The 25,555-nt window shown below is 49.4% G+C and overlaps 1 protein-coding gene across 1 annotated transcript; it reads right to left on the reverse strand.

Moving 5' to 3' along the window:
- Window positions 1-1,507: 1,507 nt before the first annotated feature.
- DYNLL2 (dynein light chain LC8-type 2) lies at window positions 1,508-9,238 on the reverse strand. Its single transcript, XM_045525678.1, has 3 exons — window positions 8,974-9,238; window positions 5,421-5,559; window positions 1,508-3,531 (listed from the first exon to the last, which is right to left on the reverse strand). Exons 2-3 carry the CDS (start codon window positions 5,550-5,552, stop codon window positions 3,394-3,396), a joined length of 270 nt encoding a protein of 89 aa, XP_045381634.1. The 5' UTR covers window positions 5,553-5,559; window positions 8,974-9,238; the 3' UTR covers window positions 1,508-3,393.
- Window positions 9,239-25,555: the final 16,317 nt, after the last annotated feature.

Consider the following 25,555-nt stretch of genomic DNA (forward strand, 5'->3'; position numbering starts at 1 on the left):
CTGTTCCCTGGGGGAGGAGGCTGATCCCTCCAGACCGCATCCCTGAGTCAGCCTTGTCACATGTAGTTCAGTGGGGTTCAAAGGGAGGCCCCAGGATAAAAGGTAGAGAAATTGATGTTCCCACTCCCTCTGCCCAGCCACAATTCTGACCTGCATTATTCTAAGAGAATTCCACAATTCCCATTTGCCTTCCACGGCTCCTTTAGTGACCCATCCTCACATCTTTCCCTCCCCTGAGCCTCACTGGGTGGGAGATTGTCTCTTCCAGGAAGCCCTGCAGGATTAGCCTTCTAGATGAGCACTATGTACCTACCTGTGAAAGAACGCATCGTCCACAGATGCCACCTGGATTGCCTCTTCCATCAGCGCAGGAAGATGACGTTTGGCCTTAGAGACACTTATCTCAGATGAAATGTGAACCATGGCCTACTCTCCCCACCAAGGCTCCAGCTCTGCCGAATTACTCATACCCGCAAAGGTAGTCACAGAAGTTAGCGTTCTCGAGAACCTCATCTTAATTCCTCATGGCCTCACTGCCCCAGAGATAGAGCCTCCTCCCCAAGACCCAGCCAACCAGCTTCCTAACTGAAGGAACCCTATCTACCTACCTCTAACATTCAGTAGTTCATTGCCCAGTTTATTTCCCTGATAACACATTTACCACTATTGGAAAAAGGTTACTGCTGTGCATGTTGTCTGCTCTACCCATTAGAATGCACGTGCCGTGCTGTAGAAGCCTAGAACTTGCCTGTCTTATTCTGTGTAAAGAGCATTGTAGGCCCAAGCACGCAAGAACTCAGCAAGTGTTTTTGAGTGGATAAATGACAACACAAAGAGGGCAGAATACCTCTGGTTCCCTAACACCTCCACAAGGATCGTAGCCACACGATGGCTCAGAGTCAGAGGACAGACACTCTCAGAAGTCTTGGCACTGCTGACTTCTCCAGTTGTGCGTGGGGGCAGGAACCTTCACGTGGGACAACTGGGATTACCCAGAAGAGTCATAGAATCACTCAGCTTCCACCAGCAGAGGCTCTATCTTTCTGAGGGTCTCTGGCTTTTCCATTTCTGAGTGGCCTGAGAAGGACTTTGCCAACAGATAGTGTCCAGGCTCAGTGAAGCTGAGAATGGGGAGTAGGGGATATGAGCTTCCACTAGAGGTGATTAGAAGCCAAGCTCAGGCAGGTACAAGACAGCAGCTAGGAAGGCGGCATCTACTACACCAAAGACCCCAAATGTGGCTCACCTGACCATCCTCACTCGGGTGGGAGGGTCCAGGAGCCCCCGTGGTGAGTGCTGCTGGTTAGCTCTCCCCTACTTAAGCGGCATAAGCCTAAGCCCTACAAATAAGTCCTGCTTCAGGCCAATCGGTATCTCTTGCCTGGTCTTCTCTCTTCAGTCCCCAAGCTACTCCACCCTAGACCCTTCCCACCCCCACCCATGATGTGGCACCATTGCCACCAGGCCAACCTTTCACCCCCACAAAGAAACCCAAACAGTGCAGAGGTGCATCAATCGACCTTTAATGTCCAAAAGAGGCATGGATGCAGAGCATAGGAGATGTGGCAGGGTCTCAGCCCCTGCTCCAGAAATGAGGGAGAGATGAACACAAATCAGACACTTCCAACTGGCCACACAAGTCTGGGAGGGCAGGGGAAACACAGATTTGGACATTCATAAAAAAATAAAACCTAAATCAAGCAATCTTGTGCCCACCGAAGGGTTTGATATAAGGAACTCAATCACCACCCCAGTTCCCACCCTCCCCTGCCAGCATCAGAAAGCAAGCTCGGCACACACTAAGGGTTTGGGGAAGAGGCATTCTCCTGCCTCCCCACCAGCCCCAAGAATGGACTTGAAAATAAAAGAATGAGCTGGATCCCCCACCCCCCACAATGTTAACCCTACACATGAGAGTTTAGAAGGTGATTCATGAGAATCAGCAGCTCAATCAGCAGTGACCACCTCAAACCCCACCTCATTCCATCAACACACAAGGTTTCCCCTGCACCCTCCTTGGAATCTCCTCCCACTCACGGCCCTGCTCCATCTGCTATCTGGCTTCATCACTACAAGACTAACCTCCAAAGCTCCCCTGAAGCCTCTCTCAGCCTTTTATCACTTCCATCCTCACCTCCCACCAGAGGCTGCCACCATCCACAGTCACTGTCCCTCTCTGCTGAGACTCAGCTCCAGAGCAAATGGCCATCTTGTCCTGGATGGGCCTCCTAAAGCCTTCCCAGGGAGCAGACGACCACAGAGCAAGCAGTGTCTGGGCTAGATGACTGGGGGTGGGTTGGAGTGACACCTGCCTTCACCCCCAAGAGAACCCCCAGAGGCTTTTAACATAAAGGCCCACTTAGAACTAACTGTGCCCCCTACCTACCATACACCCTAGAGATTCCACACTGTCCTGCCCCCTCCCCCTCCCCTCTACCCCAAACACACACACACATATACACACACAGAGGAGAACTGAGGGAGACATTGATTTGGTTTGATTGCTAAGACCTAACTAAGGAACTACAGTCACCAGAAATTCCCTTGCCAGCCAACTCACAACAGGGGCTGCTCTAAGAGAACTCCAGAGGAATGAGAAAACCGAGGGCTAAGCAGGGAGCAGACAGAGGGAGAAGAAAGAATGTAAAGAAAAAAATCAAGCTAATCCTACCCTCAACATCCTCCTAGCATGATCTCTGGCAGGAAGAATAAAAGAAGGTAATCCACAAAGACAAAGCCCTTACTTAGAAATTCTGACAAAGACAGCAAGACAAGTCTGCTCCCCACTCCCACACACCACAGACAAACACATCTCAGGGCCCCTTAAAGAATGCACCCCCACCCCACCGTCTGCCCCAAGTAGAATCACAGTTCAGTGGAATATTCTCCCTGGTACTAGATCAATCCCTCCACCCTCCTTCCTATCCCTCTCTCCTTGCCAATCCTAACACTGTCCCCCTGCAGACTCCCTGGCCCTCCCAAAGCAGCATCCACCACCAGGAAGAGGCAGCTACAGTTTTAGTTCCACCTCCAGAGACCTATTTCTTTTCCTCAGCCCTTCTAGTCTTTCGGGCTTTGTTGAGGGCTTTTTATTTTGTATAGGGAGAGAAAGAGAAAAGGGAGAGGTGGGAGAGATTTCCTAGTGCAATACAACCAAATTTTTTTTAAAGTCTTGAAAAATAAACATAAAGCAGCCTTCTTCCCCAGGCAACTAAACAGAAAGAAGTTTGGTTTTGTTTACTGCGACATACACATGAAATCGAGTATACAGTCCATGCAGTAGCACAGCCATTGGAGAGGACATCCTGATGCTAGCCCCAGTGCAAAACAGTCCCAGCAACGCTGCCTGCTTGCCATCGCTGCCGCCGCCACTGACACCTCCACCACAGCCACCTAGCCTGACTTGAAGAGGAGGATTGCAACTTGACCCAAGTAAAAATAGATGAAGTGCTTTGTCTCATGTGTGACGTAGCTGCCAAAATTTCGGCCCACGATACAATGCCAGGTAGGGTTATATTTCTTGTCAAATTCCTAAAAAAAGAATAACAGGGGGAGAAGAAAGGTGGTTAGGATAGCTGGGAGATGAAAAATCAGAATGGGAGTCTCTCCCTGTAACTCCAGCACCGACACATGTTCAGTTGTTATCACCCCCACTCCACCCCCAGCCCAGGGGCTCAGCTCCTCGAACCCCAGGAGCTCAGGTTCTAAGACTGGCAACAACTCGCCTCCCCTCATTAATAATGGAGCACCACAAAGGCTCCATTATTCCTCTCCCCTGAGCCTCCACTCTACACCCTGATCACCTCTCCTCCCTCTAGCTACCCCACCCGGACACCACCACTAGCCCATCCTGTGCTTCTTCGGAAAGGGAACCAGCGAAGCCAGTGGAACAAAGGACCATTCCCAGTCCATTCCCTGCCTCACACATTACTAAACCAGCATTTCCAACGCTAAAAACCAAGACATCAGAGCAAAACGGGAACCAAACATCAGGAGTACCAGGAAGCAGTTCTATGTAAGATAACATTAAATGCACTCCCATGTGCCAGGCACTGTGTGGGCTGTATGTACCAGAACAAGGACCTCGGCCATGAGATCAAGGAAATTTCCTCGCTTCCCTCGGAGGCACAAATTCAGTATCAAACCCACACAGGAAATCCTCGTAAGCTAATCAGGCAGCTCCCTGCCACCTGTGGCTCAGCCTGCAGGCTCAGTTCTAAATGCATCCTACCATGGCCATGAAAGGACATGGGCCACCATGGGCCCACCAATGCTGCCAAGCTTGGGGCTAGCTGTCCCCCCAGGAGCTTACCAGACAACTTGTTTGGCCTCCTCACAGCCCCCATACCACACAACTCTAAGAGGTACTAGGAAACAGAGAAAACCACACTAATGTGGTTCCATTCTGGCTTAAGGAATCAGAAGGAGACTCTTGTGTATGAAGGAGAGCCACTGTTACTTCTCTGGGTCCCCGTTTCCCCATCAGCAAAACATGATTCTGGATTCCCTCCCTGGGCAGGACAGCAAGGAGCTGGCACCACCAGCTGGCTCTGCACCCTTGGCTCCACACACAGAAAAGTTTCTCAGGACTCCAGAGCTTCCTCTTTTCATCCCACTCATCGGGGTGGGAAAACAGAGTTCTGTAACACTCAAGCAGATCCTACCACTCCTGTGAAGCAGACTGCTACCTGCCATTCGCATGCATCCTTCCTGGATGCCAGAGCTGAGACTCTCAAAGACTATGCCTCCAAAGGACATGGGTCCTGACTGGGGATCAGGGGTCCCAGTACCCCTTCTCACAGCTGGCTCAGCTGTTTCCTCACCATGTTAACCATGTCCAGTCACCCATTCATTCAGGAATTTTTCAGGGACCAAACCTATGGCCCCAATATTGCTCATCCATTTAAAAAACAGTATCTATTCAAGCCTACCCTATTCTTAAGAATTAGGGAGAAGGGGAAAATGCAGTACCTGAGTCCTTTTTAAGGGAAAGAAAAGTAAACCCCCTATATGATAAGGATTATTCTAGGTATATCCCACTTTAAATGATGCAATTCTCTGAAAGTTTATATATTTTACATTATTCATTCAAATATCCTTTATCTTATTTTTAAACAGTTCTGAAATGGGTCAGAAATATTTAATTCTGAAGCTTCTCTGCAGTCTTATCCTTCTCCAATGCCTTACAGTTACATAATTACCTGTAAATGTAAACACACACACACACCCCCAGCAGAGCTATTAAGAACTCCTAAGGTGAATGCTTTGCAATTTAGAATCACTCCCTAATGTGCCTGCTTTGCAGTTTGTTTGCATGTGATATACCTGCTTTCTTATGTCCCCAGCTCCAGCCCTCCCAGCAGGGCAGCTCAGCGGCCACTCCCCACCCTTGGCCATCAGCCACAGCTCTCCCAGCGCACCTTCTTGATATAGGCAGCAATGTCCTTCTCTATGTTGTACTTCTCCATGGCCTGCGTGGCGCAGTCAACGGCATCCTGTTGCATGTCCTCAGACATGTCTGCATTCTTGATCACTGCCTTCCGGTCAGACATCGTGACACTGCAGAAGAAGCAGAGAGGTGAGGCTGACAAACCTATGCTCTGGGCAATGCACATGAACTGCTGGGTGTGGGGCCTCAGTGGGAGAGGGAAATTTAGAAGGCAAGGGCAACAGAAAACTCAGAAATGAGGCATTAGGGGAGAAGCTCTTAAACTTTTAGCAGAGACATAGTTCCCACGCCTGGGAAATACAGGGCAAATAGGAAAAAGACATAATAACCATCAGTTTTTATCATATGTAAAATGAGGTTTTTTCCAACTCTAAAATTTATCTATTTCTGATACGCTGAACAGCACTGATAGCCAAGGTGATATTATATACCTATTAGCTGTGTCCTTAGGCAAATTACTTAACCTTTATGCTTTCATGTCATCTATAAAATGTGGACTGCAGGGTTGTCCTGAGGATAAACCAGGTGGCATAACACCTGAACAGAATAAGCCTTGATTTAATGACCATTATTACATCATTGGTATCATAGTAGAAAGAAGATGGACTAGGAATCAGTAGGCCTAACTCTTGGTTCTGACTTTGAACTCTTGTGGTCTTGGACAAGTCACTTGGCCTTCCTGCATTTGATTATTTCCATTTTAGCAATAAGCTCTCCATTGGAGATTGTTGTAAGGATTAACTAAGGTTGTATGAGAGCATTTGCAAACAAGGACAGTCTATACAAGGGGCTGTCCATTGGCCAAATTCAGCCTACCATCTGTTTTTGTAAAATGAAGTCTTACCAGGAACATGCTACAATGGCAGAGTTGAGTAGCTGTGAGAAACTAAATGGCCTGCAAAGCCTAAAACATTTACTACCTGGCCCTTCACAGAAAAAGATTGCCAACCCCTGTTCTATACAAACAAAAAGGGGTAGGGCACATTGTGGGCACAACCAATATCCAGTGGGGCAAACATGTCGATAATTACACCTTCTCTTAAGTACTCAGGGCTGAGATGCCCCTTAGAGGTAGAGAGGCTGGGGAGGCAGCCTCAGATTTGGCCAGTCACACAGGCCATCACATCTCTCTCCCATCCTTTCCTCTGCTTCCCCTCTCTCCTCAGTACAACATTCATGCAATCCTTAAAGCTCAATATAATTTTTGCAAGCCCTGGATTTTGGACCCAGCTCCAACACTGATGTCATTTCTCTGGATCTTTTCTTCCCCGTGTCAAATTTATTCATTCACTGAAAAACTACCAACATTTATTAGGTGAAGCAAAAGGTATTATGTTAGGGGAGAATATCTCATTTTCCTCACAGGAAAGCTAAAGCTGCCTTTCCCTTACATAAAAACACAGGATTGGGAAAAACCTGGAGATGGAGAGTTTTAAAAAAAATGCCTAAGAAAGGTGAAGAACTGTTATTTTAACAGCCCTGTTTCACATCACTGCTACGTGAGCCATGGCAACCGGAGTTCCAGGGCAGACCCTGCATGGACCATTCCTGGGATGAAAGGAATCTCAGGATCTGCCTGGCAGTCTACAGCACGTGAAGTACTCTGCAGGAACAGACAGCATGAGCTGCAAAATCCTGCCCTATGTCCTTGACCACAGTCCCATCACACAGCAGTAACAATGCCACCCTCAAAAGCACCACTCTGTGGCCCAGCTCAATGGACAAGAGATGCTGTCATTCCAGCCCTATTTGATACAAGGCTACACAGGGGCCTGCATGCTCAAGAACAGATCCCTGGTATCATTCCAGGCCACCATGATCTCTGAGTCCCCATACTAGCCTACAGACTAGATGCGCTGAAAAGGAAGGCAGAACCCATGACCAACTATTTCAGCCTGCACCAGATGCACAGAATGCAAACATGCCAGCTGCCAGACAGGGAGCCCTTGAGCCCTTGACCACATCCCAGAGCACCTTCATCTGGCACTGTCAAACTAAGCAGGGCTGGTTCCAGTTCAGCAGAGTCTGACAGAGCAAAGGGGTAGTAGACCAGCACCCTCTGCCCCCGCATCCAGGACAGCAAAAGTCAGAGCCTCAGGTGGAGCCTGGGCACTGCATGGTGCTGAGGAAAGGTCAGGAGAGCCCTGACTTGTTTTGTGACCTTGGGCAAATCGATACCTTCATTTTAAAAACCAATGGTTGAAATTAGATAAAATGGGGCAAACCTCAATGAGTTTGAGCAAAGGTACCACAGCGGTGCAGGGAAAATGTTCTGATATTATGAGGCTCGTTATAAGTGAAGAAAACTAATGTCACCTGGTGGTGTATTCCAGGTTACCACTCAGAAGGGGGCACTGTTTACAAACCCAGGATTGGGGGTGGGGCCCGGTTACAGACAACGAAGTATGAAATTGGCACCATTTTGCTAGCAAGCTCACCTGCTCCACTGCCTCATCCCCCAAAGTCCAAAGGAACAACTTTGCCACAGTAATTAAAAGCCACCTTACTCTCCAGGAGAGAGGCTGCGGTTACATAATATTCGTCTTGTGACTACAATGCCACGATTCTTCACCCGGGCCCCCCAGGCGTCTGAGAGAGGTGAGGCCCAGCCCCAACCACCCCTGTCCAAGGTGCCAGTGAGAAAAGGATAGGAAGGCGCCCAGCTCGGCCTCTCCTTCCTGGAGAAAAAGCAAGGGACCTGGGCCTCCAGATAGAAAGATGGTCAGAGGGCCCCAGGCCAGCGGGCTCACTCACGAGCCAGGGGCTCCTCTGAAAAGAGAAAAGGATACGCCAAGATAGCTCCAATCCTCCATCCTCAGTTTTGCGACCCAAAAAAATAGCCTTAAATCTCCAAATGACATGGACCACCCGCCAACACACACAAATGCTTCCATTTCCTCCTTCCAGCTCTGCAAGGGGGCCGTATCCTTCCACAATCCCATCCTCCAGAGACATGCAGTCCCTATGGGCACCACCTGGGGAACGAGAAAGCATCCTTCTCCCGACCTCCCACCTGTGCCGCCCGGCCAGGTCCGCAGGCTCCTGCCGGTCAGCCGCCCTCCCCCCGCCCGGCCTGGAGCAGCGCCGGAGTGACTGGGCGTCCTCGCCGCAGGAAGGACGCCCCAGAGGGTGGCGGCGGCGGCGGCAGGAGAAGCCGCGTCACGCCCGAGCCCTCTCCACCCCCTCTCCTCCGGCCCCTGACCCCAGAGGCCTCCACGCAGCGCAGGGAGACTCCCGGGGGGTGAGGGGAGCGGCACCTCCGCAGCCTGGGGCCTCCAGCCGCGCCACGAGGGTCGCCAGGGCAGAGAGTGGCGCAGCCCTGGCTGCGCCGGGAGGGAGGGGCGGCGGGGACGCGCGGCACTGCCCGGGCCATCAACGCCGAGGGCGGCGGGGCCAGCCCGGCTCCAGGCCTCGGAGCCGCGCAGGGAGGCCGCAGGGGCACCGTGGCAAAGCCCGGGGCGCGGGGGGCCGCACGCCACGGGCGCGAGCCGGCTGCCCGGGGGACGCCCCCACCCACCGCTCACCTTCACGGAGGCGAGTCCGCACGGGCCCCTGGGGAGCAGCGATGGCCTGCGGCAGAGCGCGGGCAGGGGCGGTGTCCCCTGGGCTCCTCCTGCAGCAGCCGCCGCCGCCGCCGCGGTCTCCGGCTCCCGCAGCCCGGGGCCGATCGCTCGCCGCCGCGGTCCGCCCTTCGAGCTTCCCCGGCCGCCCGCGCTCCGCCTCGCGGCACCTGCCCGCCCGCCGCTCCGCGCTGGCGCCTCGCAGCTCCGCTCCGCTCTGCCGCTGAGCGCGGCCGACGCGCGGCCCCCCTGAAATAGCGCCCCGCCCCCGCCCCCCCGCCGCGCGCGCCGCCGTCCGCGCTCCCCATTGGCTGCGCCCGCCCGGCCCCGCACTGCGGGCTTCTCCCCGCGCCGCTCTCGCCCCACATCTTGTTTCCTCCCACAATGCCTCGGGGCGGAGGGAGGGGGTGGGGAGGGGGAGAAGGGAAGGGTGGGGGGAGGGAGCTGTGTTCTTAAGAGAAACGAGGAATGCAGACCCCTCTGCCCACGGCTGGACGGGCCTGGCCTGAAAGGCAATAAAGAGGCTAGGAGAGGGAGGGGGTTGGAGACCCCAATCCCAATAGGAAAAAGGAAGAAAGGGGCGTGGAGATTTCAGACTCAGGGAGCAGATGGGGAAGGGGTCGAGATCCCAACCTTAGAGAGAGGAGGGGGAGGGGATGAAGTCACCAGCCTCAGAGGGAAAGACAGGACTCCCCCTCCCCCAAGTCTGTGGGAAGGAGAGGGACAGCCAGCTCTAAGGAGAGCTGAGGGCATAAAGGGCCCCGGGTTCTCCCCTCCTCACATCCAGGGACGTCCCTTCCCCCTCCTGCTCAGCCTTTGTTCCTGGGTCTGAAGGACCTAAACTCCCGGCTGGGGCCCCAGCCACTATTCTCTGCAAGAGCAGTGGAGACAGACTCTAAGCAAAATCGTGAGGCAGGAGGTGTGTCTCTCAGTACACAGGCCTCTGCTGTCCTTGCACGTTTGTGGCCTTGGGGTCCTTCTGGGATAGAGGTGAAAGTAAGCCCTTTCTTGTCGGTCTGCCCCCTACCTGCCCAAGTAGACAGGACTGGAGTGAATAGAAGCCCCTAAAGGGGTGAACCTAAGCTGGTCAGAGCTGCGGAGAACCTTGAAGATCACGTCATCCACACCCCTTACTTTATGAAGGAGAGAACCACCTACAGAGAGGGGAGAGCCCTCGCCAGATTCCCAGGGGTCAGGCTTGACTCAGCTCCTAGGCTGAAAAGTGCACCAGGCAGCAACCCCTCTGGAGGCTGAAGAGACTGTTGAGCTTTGGCGGGGGGGGGGCGGTAAATGTGCACATTGGGAGTGTACCTGCCCTACTCCACCCCACCCACCCCCAGAAATGTCTGCTTTTATCTTCCTACTCTGTTTTATACAGGAGGTGTTTACCTAAAGGGATGATGAGGGTCTGTATGGGGAGCCAAGCATTTTGGCCACACAGTAGGGATTAGGAAACTGTCAGGAATAGCTCCCACTCCTTTCCCTTCACTGTGGCAAACTGTGGTCAAGAAGTCAGACTTGCTCTGGCCCCGGTCTGCTCTGGTTTGGAGCATCATTAAGTTAGTGTTCATTATGTGTCAAGGGAAACCTGTAAAAATCATCCCCTCTGGCTTGTTTGCCACAACTCTGTCCTCTTCCAACCTAATGGGGATTTCAGGGAAACAGGCAAGGCCTGGGGTATCCTCTCACACTAAGGGTATTCTGATGTCAGCCTCTGTGTTAATGAATGGGGGGCGGGGCACACATGGGGAGGGAGGGGGAGGATGAGAAGGATGGTTTATCCATTTAGGGCTTGTACAAAGCTTATCTCATGGACTGGTTGGAGAAAAAGAGCTAGTACCCTCTTTCCCCAACAGTCGCAGCTCCACCCCCTTCCAGGGCCTGAGGTTCAGAACTGCCATGCATTGTGGTACAGTTTGTGCACTACACAAGGGCATTCAACTGAGGGAGCAAGTAGGAGCTAAAGTACAGCCTACACTCTGCTTGCTTGACTGTGTGCCCTGGTATAGGCTAGTGTCCAAACAGAAGATGATCTTTTTCAAGTGTGTATAAGGGTGACTACGAGTGAGCAGTGGCCCTTCAAAGGTCATACTTGCCAGGGCATGAATCCTCCCTCTCCTTGTCCCCTTCCCTGGAGTAGAGTAGGGAAGGAGCTTGGTCATTCCCAGGCTGGACTGCAGTGGGGTGGACATAGGGGCACAAAAAACTTCAACAACTAACAAGAGTTAGTGCCAAGATTTTTTTTTTTTTGAGACAGAGTCTCGCTCTGTTGCCCGGGCTAGAGTGAGTGCCGTGGCGTCAGCCTAGCTCACAACAACCTCAAACTCCTGGGCTTAAGCGATCCTACTGCCTCAGCCTCCCGAGAAGCTGGGACTACAGGCATGCGCCACCATGCCTGGCTAATTTTTTCTATATGTATTTTTAGTTGGCTAGATATTTTTAGTAGAGACGGGGTCTCACTCTTGCTCAGGCTGGTCTCGAACTCCTGACCTTGAGCGATCCACCCACCTCGGCCTCCCAGAGTGCTAGGATTACAGGCGTGAGCCACCGGACCTGGCCAAGACTTTTGACTTTTAAGAAATGTGAGTATCAGGCCGGGTGCTATGGCTCATGCCTGTAATCCCAGCACTTTGGTGGGAGAATTGCTTGAGGCCAGGAGTTTGAGACCAGCCTGGGCAACAAAGGGAGACCACTCTGCCCCATCTCTAGAAAAAATAAGAAAAATTAGCTGTGCATGGTGGTATATGCCTATAGTCCTAGCTACTCAGGAGGCTGAGGCAGGAGAATCTCTTGAGCCCAGGAGGTCAAGGTTACAATTAGCTATGATCATACCACTGCACTCTCGCCTGGGCAAAGAGGGAGAACCCATCTCTAAAAAAAAAAAAAAAAAAAAATACACAAAAAAGAAATGTGGATATCATATCAGTGTGTGTGTGTGTGTGTGTGAAGTGGGTATGACAAGGACTAAACTCTAGGATATCAGGGAGATTTGTTAATAATAGTATGATTTATATATAATAACCAGTCCTTATGGAGCCCTCACTCTGTACCAGGCTCTATTCTAAAGTGTTTTATTTTTTTTCTTTTATTTTCTTTATTATTATTTTTTTAATATAAATTGAGACGGGGTCTCGCTTTTGCTCAGGCTGGTCTAGAACTCCTGAGCTCAAACGATCTGCCCGCCTCGGCCTCCCAGAGTGCTAGGATTACAGGCGTGAGCCACCGCACCTGGCCCTAAAGTGTTTTAAATGCAATGCGTTTAACCCCAGGAATTATCTTTTGAAGTGAATATATTACTATCCCCCTATACGGATTAGCAAACCGTGGTTTAGAGAATTTTAGTAATTTGCCCAAGATTATCCAGCTTGTCAGTGGCAGGATTCAACCCCAGGCTGTCTGTTTCTAGTGTCTACAATCTTAGCCAGTACACCATACTGCCTCCTAACAGAGAAAAGAGAAAAAAAGTGTAAACCAGGGGTTTGATTCACTATCTAAATTATATCAGCATTTCCTAAACTTATCTGACTCCAAAGTCCTTTTTTTGTCCAAACATTTATTAACATCTCCAGGAACTACTATTCCACAGGACAGAGTTTGTGAAACTTGTACTATACTAATTACTGTTATATATGTGAAACGCTTACTGTTTAGGATAATTATTATGCAACATGGTAATTGTTATGATTAATATGTCGGCTTAACTTGGTGGACATCTTTATTTTGCACCACTACACTGTGACTGCCCAGTGTTCTCTTGCCCAGATAGCAGAGTCATGTCTTCTGATTTAAAACTCAAAGGGGACTGTTGTTTCTGTCTTGTTTGTGGGTCCCTTACCCTCTGGCTACTTCTTTAAGTTCAGGGTTCCCCAGGGCATTGTGCTTCAGTCACTGGTCACCCACGTTCATGCTTTTTACCAAGATCTGAATCCTGGTGACCCCCTAATGTCCAAACCTCCCTACTGTGGATGCCTTACAGGCTCTTTAGACTCTTCACGTGCACACACATGGGGGGTTAAGGGCATTGGCCCTGGAGCCAGAATGCCTGGATTCTGACCTATTTCCACCATTCTACAAGCTGTGCAGATCTGGCCAAGCTATACAACACCTCAACATTTTATTCTCCTCATCTATAAATTGAGAATAATAGTGTCTACTTCATAAAGTTAAAAGAAAAATGCATGAAAACCTCATGGCACAGTGCCTTGTCCACATAAGTGATTAATAAATGTTAGCCATCATCAACATCTCTCTCCCTGACTTGTTTCCCTTCCCTCTATTTCTTTATTATTTTTTCTTTTTTTCTTTCTTTTTTCAAAGACAAGTTCTCTCTGTATTGCCCAGGCTGGAGTGCAGTGGTGCAATCATAGCACACTGCAGCCTTGAACTCCTGGGCTCAAGCGATCCTCAGCCTCCTGAGTAGCTGGAACTACAGGTGCACGACACGATGCCCCGCTATCTTCCCTGTATTTCTTATCCCGGTCTATAACCCCGTTATCCACCCAGGCACAAGCCAGAAACCTGGGAGCCTCCCTGGATTTGTGTTTCTCCCTTATCCACCACGTCTCCATCATCGCTCACCTCCGGATATTCTTCCAATCCATGCCTCCATTCTCATTATCAACACCCTGCAGCGGGCATTCATTGTTTCTTCTAGTTGCTTTCCTGCCTCCATTCTTGGCTCCCCTGCCCCAAATCTACACGCAGTGATCTATCTAAAATGCAGAACTTCTCAGGCACTCCCCTCTGCCCTGCTCAGAATACAGACCATGCCCTTCCCCAGAACTTACCCCACACCGGCACACACCTGCCTCTCTGCCTCATCTCCCCACACTTCCCATCTCACTGTTCCTGCTCTAGTAACACCATCAACTGCCTGTCGTTTCCCCACACCCAGATTCCACACCTTTGTTCACGTGGTTCTCTTGCCTGTGAAGCTTGTAGCTTTCTTTCCTGGCTAACTCCTTTGTTCAGGTGCCATCTAGGAAACCCTCCCCGAACCCCAGTGGGGATGCATATTCCTCTTCTGTGCTCTGCAACATCCAGGGCTTATCGCTGACCACTGTCTGTTAAACTTGTCTGTCTTATGTTTGACTGTAGTTCCTTACAGATAGAGATCATGTGTTATTTCTGCGTGGCTGCAGGACCTAGCACAGTTCCTGAAACATGGGAAGTTCTCTGTGCCTGTTGGTTAACTTGGTTGTGCTCATTGATGAGTGAAAAGCACAGCTTGGAAGATCACTCCTCTTCTTTCACCCAAAGAACAGCGTCCAGCTCTTCTGTCTCTCTCCCCAGAACCAGCAACTCGTGCTGTTTACACTGGGCCGTTCCTGCCTGGAACACATTGCCAGCTAAAATAAATCATTGTCAGCTCTGGGGAAAGTTCAGCCCTGATTTCTGAATTGATTTCCTCCTCACACTCTCTGCTGGGTATTTTACTGATATCCTTACAGGCAAAGACAATCCAACTCCAGCTGCCTGGGTCACCCAGGGAAAAGAGATCATGGAAGTAACAGAGGTCGTTGTGCCTAGCCCTTTATTGGAGAAGGGTGGGAAACACACACACTGACACTCCCATTGCAGTGCAACCCTGGTGCCAGTCCCCTCTGCCAAGTCCCCAGTGGGAAAAGCTAAGGAAGGAAGCAACATGATTAGGACTGCTGGAGTCTGCCCCAACTCCTTACTGATTTCTTGGGTGGCCTTGCAAGACATACTTCCCTAGACAGCTATTTACCAAGCCCCAAATATTGTTTCTCCACCACCCCTAACTCCCTGAAACCTACAGGAGCCAGCCAAAGTCAATTGTGCGAACTAGTGAGATAAGCACTGGATTGGGAGTCAGGGAAGAAGTCCCAGGCCATATTCAGCTGCTAGTCAAGTCATTTCACCTCTCAGAGTCTGGATTGCTTCATTAGGAAAATGTAGGACTGGCTGATTTACATCCTATCAACCCCAAAGCCTATGATTCTCTGATTTCAACACCCCAGCACCAAGGGTACCTTCCCTGTGAGTCAGAGAAATTTCTCAGGCTGTGAGCCTCTACCTCTAGCCAAGTTTAAATGTCCTCTTTTTCTGATCCTTCTCACTGACCCACTCAGTGAGGCAGAATTCACACCAAATGAGTTTCTCGAGAGTTGGGATATGGTTTCGCTCATCTTTGTGTTCCCCTAAGAAACAATGTGCCTTGACCTAGGTGAGACTCAACAAATCATTTAGAGCTCCCATTAAAATATTAAAGCAAAACAAATAGTGACCAAGAAGGAAGCAAAGAGAAAATACCCCAGTGGAAGCCATGGTGTTCGAGTCATGACTCCTCATCACTTAGGAGTCTTCCTCCCGTTGTCTGGACAACCCTGAGAAACCCTGTCCCCACCATAGGAGGATCAAGACAGTGACATGATTCCTGAGATGTTCAGTTTGTCAGCCCTTGGACATCTGAAGAGACCAAGTTAGGGTTCTTATGTGCAAGAAACACTTGAAGGAAAAAACAAACAGGACCAGAATAGCTCCCCTGACTCCAGGTAGCAGCAACCGAGGCACAGTTTCCTCAGGGCATCCCTGTAAGGCAAATCAGCTGCGTTTTCTTCAAGTGTCCCATCTAAATGCAAATTCCCAATGAAGGGCACTGGGTTGCACAAATTGGGTCCTATGTCCACCTTTTGGCCACAGAAGGGGAGGACAGCCTGATTTACAGACTTTCTGAGACTGAGACTGAAGGAGGAAGAGCCGACAGAGGGAAAATCCACCTGTGGTTACAAGGAGTAAGAGAATGGTGCTGTACAGCAGAAACCAGATGTCTGTCTACTCTCTTGAGAGTCGCGGGGAGAGAGGCAAACTCACCTCTGGGGAGAGCCCCGTCCCCTCTGTCACAGTATCCTACGCTCTCCTATCCCTGTCCCTTAGAGTGAGGTGGACGAAAAAATGAGGTCTGTGCAACTTTGCCTTCCTTTCTGAGGATGATTTTGAAGGAAAACTTTGCCTTGTCAGTCATATTGTGGTTTATTCAAGCTGGCAAAAACTTTTTTTTTATCTTCTCACTAGGAAAAATGGAGGCCCACCTTACATTTCAACACAATACAATCATATATATATGTGCACACACATATATCTAGTATATATCAGGTTTATTGAGATATAGTTCACATATCATAAAATTTACCCTTTTAAAGCACATAATTTAGTGGTTTTTATTATATTCACAGAGCTGTGCAACCATCACTGCTAATTTTAAAACATTTCATCACCCCAAAAAGAAACCCCATAGCCATTGGCAAGGAAACCCCATATCTATTGGCAGTTACTCCACCGTTTCCCCCCAATCTCCACTAATCCACTTTCTGTCTCTATGGATTTGCCTATTCTGGACATTTCTTTTGTGACTGACTTATGTCACCTTAGTATAACAGCAGTCATCTTCATCTTGTTCCTCATGTTAGGGGAAAAGCTTTCAGTTTTTCACCATTAAGTATAATATTAGATGTGGGAGTTTTGTAGGTGCTTTTATCAAGCTGAGGAAGTTCACTTCTATTCCTCGTTTGTTGAGTGTTTTTTATCATGAAAGGGTGTTGGATTTTGTCCTGTTCTGCACCTATTGAGATAATCATATGGTTTTTGTCCTTTATTCTATTAACACGTTACGTTACATTGATTGATTTTCAAATGTTAAACCGATCTTGCATTCCTAGGATAAATCCCACTTGGTTAGGATGTATAATTCTTTTTATATATCGCTGTGGTCATTTTGCTAGTGTTTTGTTGAGGATTTTGGCATCTGTATTCATAGACAATATTGATATATACTTTTCTTATAATGTCTTTCTCTGGTTTTGGTATCTGGGTAATACTGAACTCATGAAATGAGTTGGGAAATGTTCCTTCCTATTCTATTTTTGAAAAAATGTGGAGAACTGGTTTAATTCTTTAAACTTATAGTGGAATTCACCCGTGAAGTCATCAGGGCATAATTTTCTTTTTGGGAAGTTTTCAAAATATTAATACAATCTCTTCGCTTTCTATAGATCTATTTAGATTATCTATTTCTTGAGATAGTTTTGTACTGTGTGTCTTTCTAAGAATTTTTTCATTTTATCTATGTTATCTAATTTTTTGGGCACATAGTTGTTCATAGTATTCCCTTATAATTATTCTTATTTTTTAAAGGTTGGTAGTAATGTTCCTCCCCTTTCATTCCTGATTTTAGTAAGTTGAGTCTTCCCTCTTTTTTTTCTTGGTCAATCTAGCTAAAGATTTGTCAATTTTGTTCATCTCTTCAAAGAACCAACTTTTAGTTTCATTAGTTTTTTTTTTCTATTGCTTTTCTATTAATAAGGTGGTTTTTGAGTGCTCAGATGATACAAGCTGCTTTGGTCAGGGGAAGCACAGACTGGGACTATTTCTTTGAGCAACTGGATTCAAACTCAACACCTTATCTATTTTCCTCTAAACCAGGGATCTCTATTTTAGTATCTCCACCATCACGTCTACCCCTGGAGCGATATGACAAAGAAAACAAGAGATCACACTATTATTTAGAGGTCATGGGGGGACAAGAATTTCATTAAATCCATAAATATTTCTTAAACATCTCTAACAAGCTCTGTGGAAGGCACCAAGAAAGACAAAGATGATTAACCAGAAGCAGTCTTGGACTTCAAGTTCATAGTGCAGTTGGGGAGACATACATGTACACAGCCAACTTTAATACAGGTCAGACTGCAATGAGAGTTGTGATTGGGTGTGAGCAAAATGCTCTGGGATCATGGGGTGGGGGGACAATTAATCTATCTGGAAGAATCGGGGAACAGAAGAGTTGGCATTTTAGGTAAGCCTTGAAGAAAGGGTGGGGGGTGGAAAAGGAAACAGGAGGGAAGGTTCTTCAATTAGAGGGAAGCAAATGAGCCAAGGCAGGGAGTGGTAGGAAACCAGGTCTGGCAGCGACACAGTGTGCTGGAAAAGGGAACAGCCTGGACAGAAAAACTAGGATCAGACTTCTGAGGGACCCAAAGCGTGTGCTAAAGAGCTAGAACTTTATTCTGAAGAAACTAAGAATCCACTGAAGGGCTCTGAACATGAGAATGACATGACAGTCTTTGTTTGCATTTGGGACAGCAACAGAACCTAAGTCGTTTTTTTTAGGCTCTGTGGTGCCATCCACACCTGGAGAAGCAAGCAAAGACAGCTGCCTTCACCACTGTTGATCCTTGGGACTCTCTCCTCCCTTGGCTTCCCTGGTCTCCTTCCTACCTCTCTGGCTTCTCAGTCTCCTTAGCAGGCTTCTCTTCCTCTGCCCATCCTTTAAATGTTGATGTTCCTCAGAGTTCTGTTCTAGATCCTTTTCTTTTCTCGCTAGACCATTCTCCCTTGGAGATCTCATATGTTGTTGCCGTGGCTTCAATGACCAACTAGGGACTGGTAACTCCCAATTCTATTTATAGCCTGTCCAGGCCTCTCTTTAGCTTTAGATCCATAAGATCTAACTGCCCATTGAACATCTCTGTTTAGGTATCATATTCATTAGAATTAGGTGCAGCTGTGAGTAAAAGGAAACCGCACGTAAAAATGGCTCCAACAAGATAGAAATTTATTTCTGTTTTAGATCAAAGGAGTTGACATCACCATGTCAGGGTCTCAGGATCCTTCTGTTATTCTGCCACCCTCAATCCTCAACTTTTATCTCATGATTCAGGATGACCGCTTAGGTTCTAGCAGGAAAGAGGAAGCAGTTCTCTCTCTTACATGCTGTCTCTCTTCCAAGACATTTCCCAGTGGTGACACCACAGGTGCCTATATTCTACTGGCCGGAACTGGCCAGAAAATTGGAGGGGAGAACAACTATTGAACATCAGTTCTTCCATAGATGCCACACAAGCACCCTAAATGCAACATGTCCAAAACAAAACTCCTCATTTCCAACCCTTCCATACCCACTCACTCCCAAACCTCTTCTCTTCCTGACTTCTGCATCACATCATGGCCCCAGCATCCAGTTGGTTGTCCAAAGCAGAAACCTGGGAGTCATAGCTCTAAAATCTGTCCCTTTGTTTCTATCCTCAAGCCACGATCATATGGTAGCCACTAACTGCATGTGGCTATGGAGCACTCCAAAGGTGGGGCTAGTATAATTTAAAAGGTGCTGTAGCCCAGGCGCGGTGGCTCATGCCTGTAATCTTAGCACTCTGGGAGGCCAAGGCGGGAAGATCACTTGAGCTCAGGAGTTTGAGACCAGCCTGAACAAGAGTAAGACCTCATCTCTACTAAAAACAGAAAAATTATCCAGGCATCATGGTGTGCCTGCAGTCCCAGATACTTGGGAGGCTGAGGCAGGAGGATCGCTTGAGCCCAAGAGTTGGAGGTTGTAGTGAGCTATGATGACACCACTGCACTCTACCCCTAGCAACAAAGCAAGTGTAAAATACATAACAGATTTCCAAGGCAATATGAAAAAAAGTAAAATGTCTTATTAGTATTTCTATGTTGATTATATGTTTAAATGATATTTTTATATATTGGGTTAAATAAATTATATTATTTAAAATTAATTGACAGGCATAGTGGCTCACACCTGTAATCCTAGCACTCTGGGAAGCTGAGGTGGGAGGATCGCTTGAGATCAGGTATTCGAGACCAGCCTGAGCAAGAAGAGCGAGACCCAGTCTCTACTAAAAATAGAAAAACTTAGCCAGGCATGGTGGCGCATGCCTGTAGTCCCAGCTACTCTGGAGGCTGAGATAGCAGAATTGCTTGAGCCCAGGAGTTTGAGGTTGCTGTGAGCTAGGCTGACACCACGGCACTTTAGCCCAGGTGACAGAGCAAGACTCTGTCTCAAAAAAACAAAAACAAAACCTTTCAGTGTCTTATCATTGTAGGATAAAGTTTATTCTGCTCAACATGGTTTTCAAGCCCTCCGTGACCCAGTCCCAGCCTGACCCTCCAGCCTCATCTCTCACCCGTTCCTCTCCTCCTACCCCTTGCATGCTACACTCCAGCCCTGTGTGTTTCTTTCAGCTCCTTCAATGCACCATGTGTCTCAGCCTCTGGGCCCTCACATATGCTGTTCCCTATGCCTGGAACACTCTTCCACCTCTTGGCCTGCTTACTGTTCTGCTCCTCATTCCAGCTTCAGCTTAGATATATCTCCTCCCCAAGAGGCCTTCCCAGCTATCCTGTTTCCCTGAGCCCTCATGACTCCTCTATTCTGCCCCCACCCCCTCCTCACCCCCAAATAATAGTGTGCCAAATATCTGTCCTTTTTCCAGACTGATTGGAATCTTGCCTGTCATGTTCACTGTGGGGTCCCTAGCACCTCGAGCAAAGGCTGGTGCATAGTCCAGCCTTCAGCAAGTGTTTGCTGAATAAATGAATGAATCAATGAATGACACCCCAAAGCCAGACTGACAAAGTTTCAGATGGACAGGAGGCCAGACCACATGACTTCTTAGTCCCAAAGAGATGGCTGCCCCGTGACCACTGGGTTCCCAGTCTGGGAGGTGAAGCAAAGGGAAACTTTTAATACATCGCCCTGTCTTCAGCCCTGCTCCAGGCCCACACAGGCCATTACGAGGACTCAGACCACCACCGTCGCTTCTCCGTCCCAGGAAGAGCGAACAGCACTGGCCCTCCTCCCAGGAAAGCTCCCTGGCATCCATCCCAACATTCTCAGCAGGAGCTATATTGAGGATTCTTGCTGGAGATGAGCTGCTTCCTAGGTGGGGGTTGGGGGAGGAACGGGGTAAGGAGGTGGGGAGGAGAGAGTGAGGAGGGTACCAGTTTTGAGTTGCTGTTTACCCAGCCCAGGAGAAATGAAGTGCATGTTACTAATGAAGTGTGAGCCTCTCTGTGAAGATTTCTTTTTAGGAGACAGGGGGTGGGGACCCAGAACTGAAGAGAGGAAAGAACTTGGAGTCAGGAAGCCAGCCCGGGGGTCCCTGGGGCTCCATAGCTAACTTGCTGGGTGACCTGAAACAAGTCACACAGCCTCTCTGGGCTTCAACTATAATAAAAAGAATCTTTGCTGTCTGCACCCCTGAGGAGGCTGTTGTAAGAACGGAAGGAGTTGATGGATGTAAATGGGCTGTGAAAGTAAAGTATCAGGGAAAAGAACCCTGTAAGAGCGAGCATTCTGAGGCAGTTGTGTTTTGGGTGGCAGGAGGCGAGCGTGCAGGTGTGGGAAGGAGGCTGGGAGTGGTGGGTGGGAGCGCACCTTCTCTCAACAAAGGTGGGCTTACACCAAGGTAGAGCCAGAAGCCACCCTCCCAGCCGTGGCTCAGGAGCCTGAACTGCCCATTCTAAACTTGAACCTGAAAAGCAAGTCTTGAACAGAACCCTGGAGAAAGTGGGCCCAACAGGGAACCTCAGGGCCCTGAAAGGAGCCGTCATTGCTTCTGTCACACTCAGGTGAGCATGACCACACACACACACACACACACACACACACACACATACACACACACCCTTTGCAGTTGAGGCCCACGCTTCAGGTCCTCTGCCCAGTTCCTTGCACCTTAGAGCCTCCTGCCACCCCGTCTCAACTTGGAAGGGCTTCCAGTGGACTGACACTTCCCTTAACTCAGCCAGGGACCACCCTGCCACGGGCTGCTCCATGTGTGGTCCCTGATCCCCAGAGAGTCCAGAACAGTCAAGGCAGCTAGACTCCACAGTGCCCCACCAAAAGCGGGTCTTCGTTGGGGGATTCTCACTGGAGGCCCTTGCTCTCGGGGCAGGCCCTGCCCCTGGCAAGGCCACTGCTCACGGTTTTATTCTCCTCTTCTCTCTTTTCCTTTCACAGGCATGTCAGAGCACACAAAGCAGTCACTGGCACCTGCAGTTCCCAGCCTGGAGAACTGCAAACACATTGCCCAGCATGCTGCCAGCAGCGGCCAGCATGAAGAGCCTCTGTGATTACAGACATGCAAGGGTTTGCGTTCCTGTCCTCACTCATCTATGAAACACTTCCCCTCCCTTCCTTTCCCATGGTGCCTTTAAAAACGAAATGTGAGGCTGGGGCCTTCAGAAAAGCAAGTTCCAACTCCCTACTCCACTGTGGGCAGACTTCACCCCCACTGCAATTCAAATCCTTCCAGTTGTGTGTTTGCTCCTTCATTCAAAACACATCTACTGGCCCCCTGCCTGTGCTAACCCTGGGCCTGAGCTGAGGACACACCAAATGTGACCCAGCGCCTACTTTTGAAGAGCTCACAGCCTAGTAAGGAAATTAAGGGATGTGATTTAAGTAGTTACAGTAAAAATAAAAAAGTGATGAGTGATAAGGAAAGTGCAGATCAAATCCTGGGTCAGGGGAAGGCAGTGTTGGAAAGGGCAGCTGTTTCTTGAGGATAATATAGTGTAGTGCTGGGAGTATAGACCCTGGAGACCACAGGCCTGGGTTTAAATCCTGACTTTGCCACTTACTGTGTCACCCTAGGAGAAATGGGGAGAACTGTGAGGATAAAGTGCAGTGTCCAGCATATAGTAGATGCTCAACAAACATCAGATGCTATGACAAAGGGAGGTAGCATATAACGTGAGTTTTCCACTTGTGTGGAGTAGGAAGGTAGGATATTGTAGAATCACAGGGTCAAAGGAAGAAAATGAACTGCTTATATGGAATTCCTTTGAGTGATAGCATGGCTCCTGAGAAGGGAAGAAAGAGGAAATAAGGCCAGTAAATTGAATTGGCGTTAAACCTTGGAGCACTGACTGCCAAAATGATTTTAAGGAGAGGTATGATGATGTAGATAATCTTTTCCTTTTCTTTCTTTCTTTCTCACTATGTTGCCCAGGCTGGCCTTGAACTCCTAGGCTCAAGTGATCTTTGTGGTTTTCCTGCCTCAGCCTCCCAAGTAGCTGGGAATATAGGCATGTACCACTGTGCCCAACATAGACGGTCTCAATAGGGCAGAGTGCCAACCTAGCCTGAAGCAATCATTTTCATCTTTAGAGCCACATTCAGTTATGCCAAATTTCAGGGTCTCCAAAGCTGGGGAGCCAGCCCCTGGGGCTTGGTGTAGTGTTGGCATGTGTGCCCTAGACTCTGCCCATCTGGAAAGCCCTATTCCTGCCTCTTCCAGCCAACTGAGCCCTGGAATCAGGGCCAAGAGAGAAGAGTCATTTTCTTTCCCAAGGACTCGTGGACATCTCTGTCCACCAGAAGGCTGGTGTTGGGGCACAAAGGCTGGGAGGGGCCTCAGGAAAGGCGGCTGATGGGGAGGGAGATGGGAATGGAGGGCGAGGCTGACCAGGCTCATGGTCATTATCACTACCCTCTGTTTCCCTTGGGGTTAGACAGACCCTCCTCCATCCTGTTTGGGAGTAGGGCAGGCTGAGAGCACAGACTTCATCAAGCGCAAAACCAACCAAGGGGAGGCCATGATGGGAGAATGCCACAGACACCAAGGGTCCCAGAGACAGTCCTCACTCGGGGGCATCCCTCGCTCTGGGTTGAGGAGGAGGAGTGGGCATTAAGGGTCTATCTGTGGGCTCATTTCAAGTCAGAGGGGCCAGATGGGTAGGCGACATGGCACAGTGGAAAGGGTTGTCACCGAGGGGATCGGGAGGCATCCATCTTTATCCTGGTTGTGCCTCTCACTTTGTGTGACTTTGGGGAAATCACCTTCCCTCGGCCTCTGCTCCTCCTCAGTAACACAGAAGGGTTTTGCTAGGAGGGTACGTCTGTACTCAAGTGACTGTGCCGTCAGGATTTGGGGTATTGGAATGTCCCCTAAACACTGGAAGGAACCCAGAACAGATCTGAGAAACTAGAGGAGCTGTCAGGAGCCCCCAGCCCCCAGGTGTGCAGAGGTGAGGCCCGCAGGGAGGCCGGAGAGCAGAGAGAAACACCAGGGAGGGAGGGAGGCAGCCTACCTGAGCGCCTGACATCTCCAGGGCAAAGGGAGTTAACAGGTAGGAGGTTTCTTCTCCCAACTCGAGCTACCTCAGGATCCCGTGGAAAAGCTGCATTATAATCGATAGCCTCATAAATAAATAAAGAGCCAGCGCCTCCTGTCTCCAGCTCAGGGCTTCTTTAGGAAAATCGAACCGCGACCCACTTCTGCTCACCCATTCTGGCTTCCTGCAGAGGCCTCCAGAGGGAAGGAACTCTCGCACAGGTCATCTGGGGCACCCCCCTGCCTCTCTGCTGGTGGGCCATCTGCCCCATCCAAGGAGGTCAAGCCCTGGGGGGTGTACCCTCTTCCCGCCACCCAGCTCCCTGGGGCTCTCTCGCAGGCAGGCCGACACCCGCCCCCTCCAGCCCATGCCCTGACCGCAGTTCTCTTCCCCGGTAAACTCTGCCCTCTGCTCTCAGCTCCGGCTCTTTGCTTCTCACCCCACCTGATTTCATGCCTTTCTTCTGACCGCTGCTTGACACCAAGCTGCATCAGCAGCAAGAAGAAGGCAGCTGCTCCCCGCTCCTCTGGGGCTTCTCCCCACTACACGCACCCTACTGTAAACGAGCCCCTCAAGGTCTGACAGAGTAAATGCATTTCTGGGCACCACAGGCGAAGACCTTCGTAACTGACTTCACAGAACACGTGTGTGCCAGCAAGTTGACTGTAGGGCAACTCTTTCCTCTCTCTGACTTCTACTACAACACTGGAAAAGGCAAACCTCCAACTAACTAAGTTGAATATTTTGGACCCCAAAGACCAAGATGGTGAGCCCCATGTAGTGATGGACAACGGCCTTCTGGGTGTGCCTTGAAACACCTCAGACCTCTCCTTTGTTTGGTGCCTCAGTTTCCCCTCTACCTCCCTGGCCCAGGCAGAGTACTCCCATGCCTAAGGAGTCTAAAGTGCTGCTCGGGTAGCTAGTATGGGGCACGGAGTTGTTGGGTTGTAACAGCCCTCTTTGTTCATAAGTATTGACCACCCTGTTCCCGCTGATCCGTGAGGACTGAACATTACTTTAATTAAAAGTTCCTGACTAGAAGGTACTCTGTCCCTGCCTTGTTCTCTAAGTATAATATTTAGAATGTTCCATTTTCTTCTGAATCATCCATGGCAGTTTCAGGCCCAGCTTCCCAATCCCACCTGACGGTCCGTCGTCGGCCCTATTACCTGAAAGAAACGATGAGAAGGGTGAATCCATAGCCAACGCACCCACAATGCCTCCTGACACACATGAACAAAATGGTGTTTTGAGGTATCTACACTGCAAGTCCTTTCCCCTGGCACTAAAGATTGATGTTTCATTGTCCCAGGGAAGGACTCAGGCCTAGGAAGTAGCCACTAGTCCAAGCCCTTGGGTCTGCTTCTGCCACCTCCCAGCTGACAGGAGGAACTCTGGCTACCCAAAAAGTGGTACCTTTGCCTGGTAACTCACAAGAGTCCAAGGTGGCCAGTAACACCATTTAGAGAACTTATAAAATTGGTTACTGATTTGCAAGCCTGCATTAATGAGCCCCCCCCACCCCCAAATATGGGAACATGCCAATAGAATGGATTTCCTACCCTAAAAAGAGTGGCACACCAACCTTCAGTCATAGCTCCTACAGCTAAAGGGTCTTCTAGAAATTATTTGGGCCAGGCCTCTCCCTTTGAGCGGCCTCCAAGGC

Source organism: Lemur catta, chromosome 15, assembly GCF_020740605.2.
Source record: "Lemur catta isolate mLemCat1 chromosome 15, mLemCat1.pri, whole genome shotgun sequence".
Lineage (NCBI taxonomy): Eukaryota > Metazoa > Chordata > Mammalia > Primates > Lemuridae > Lemur > Lemur catta.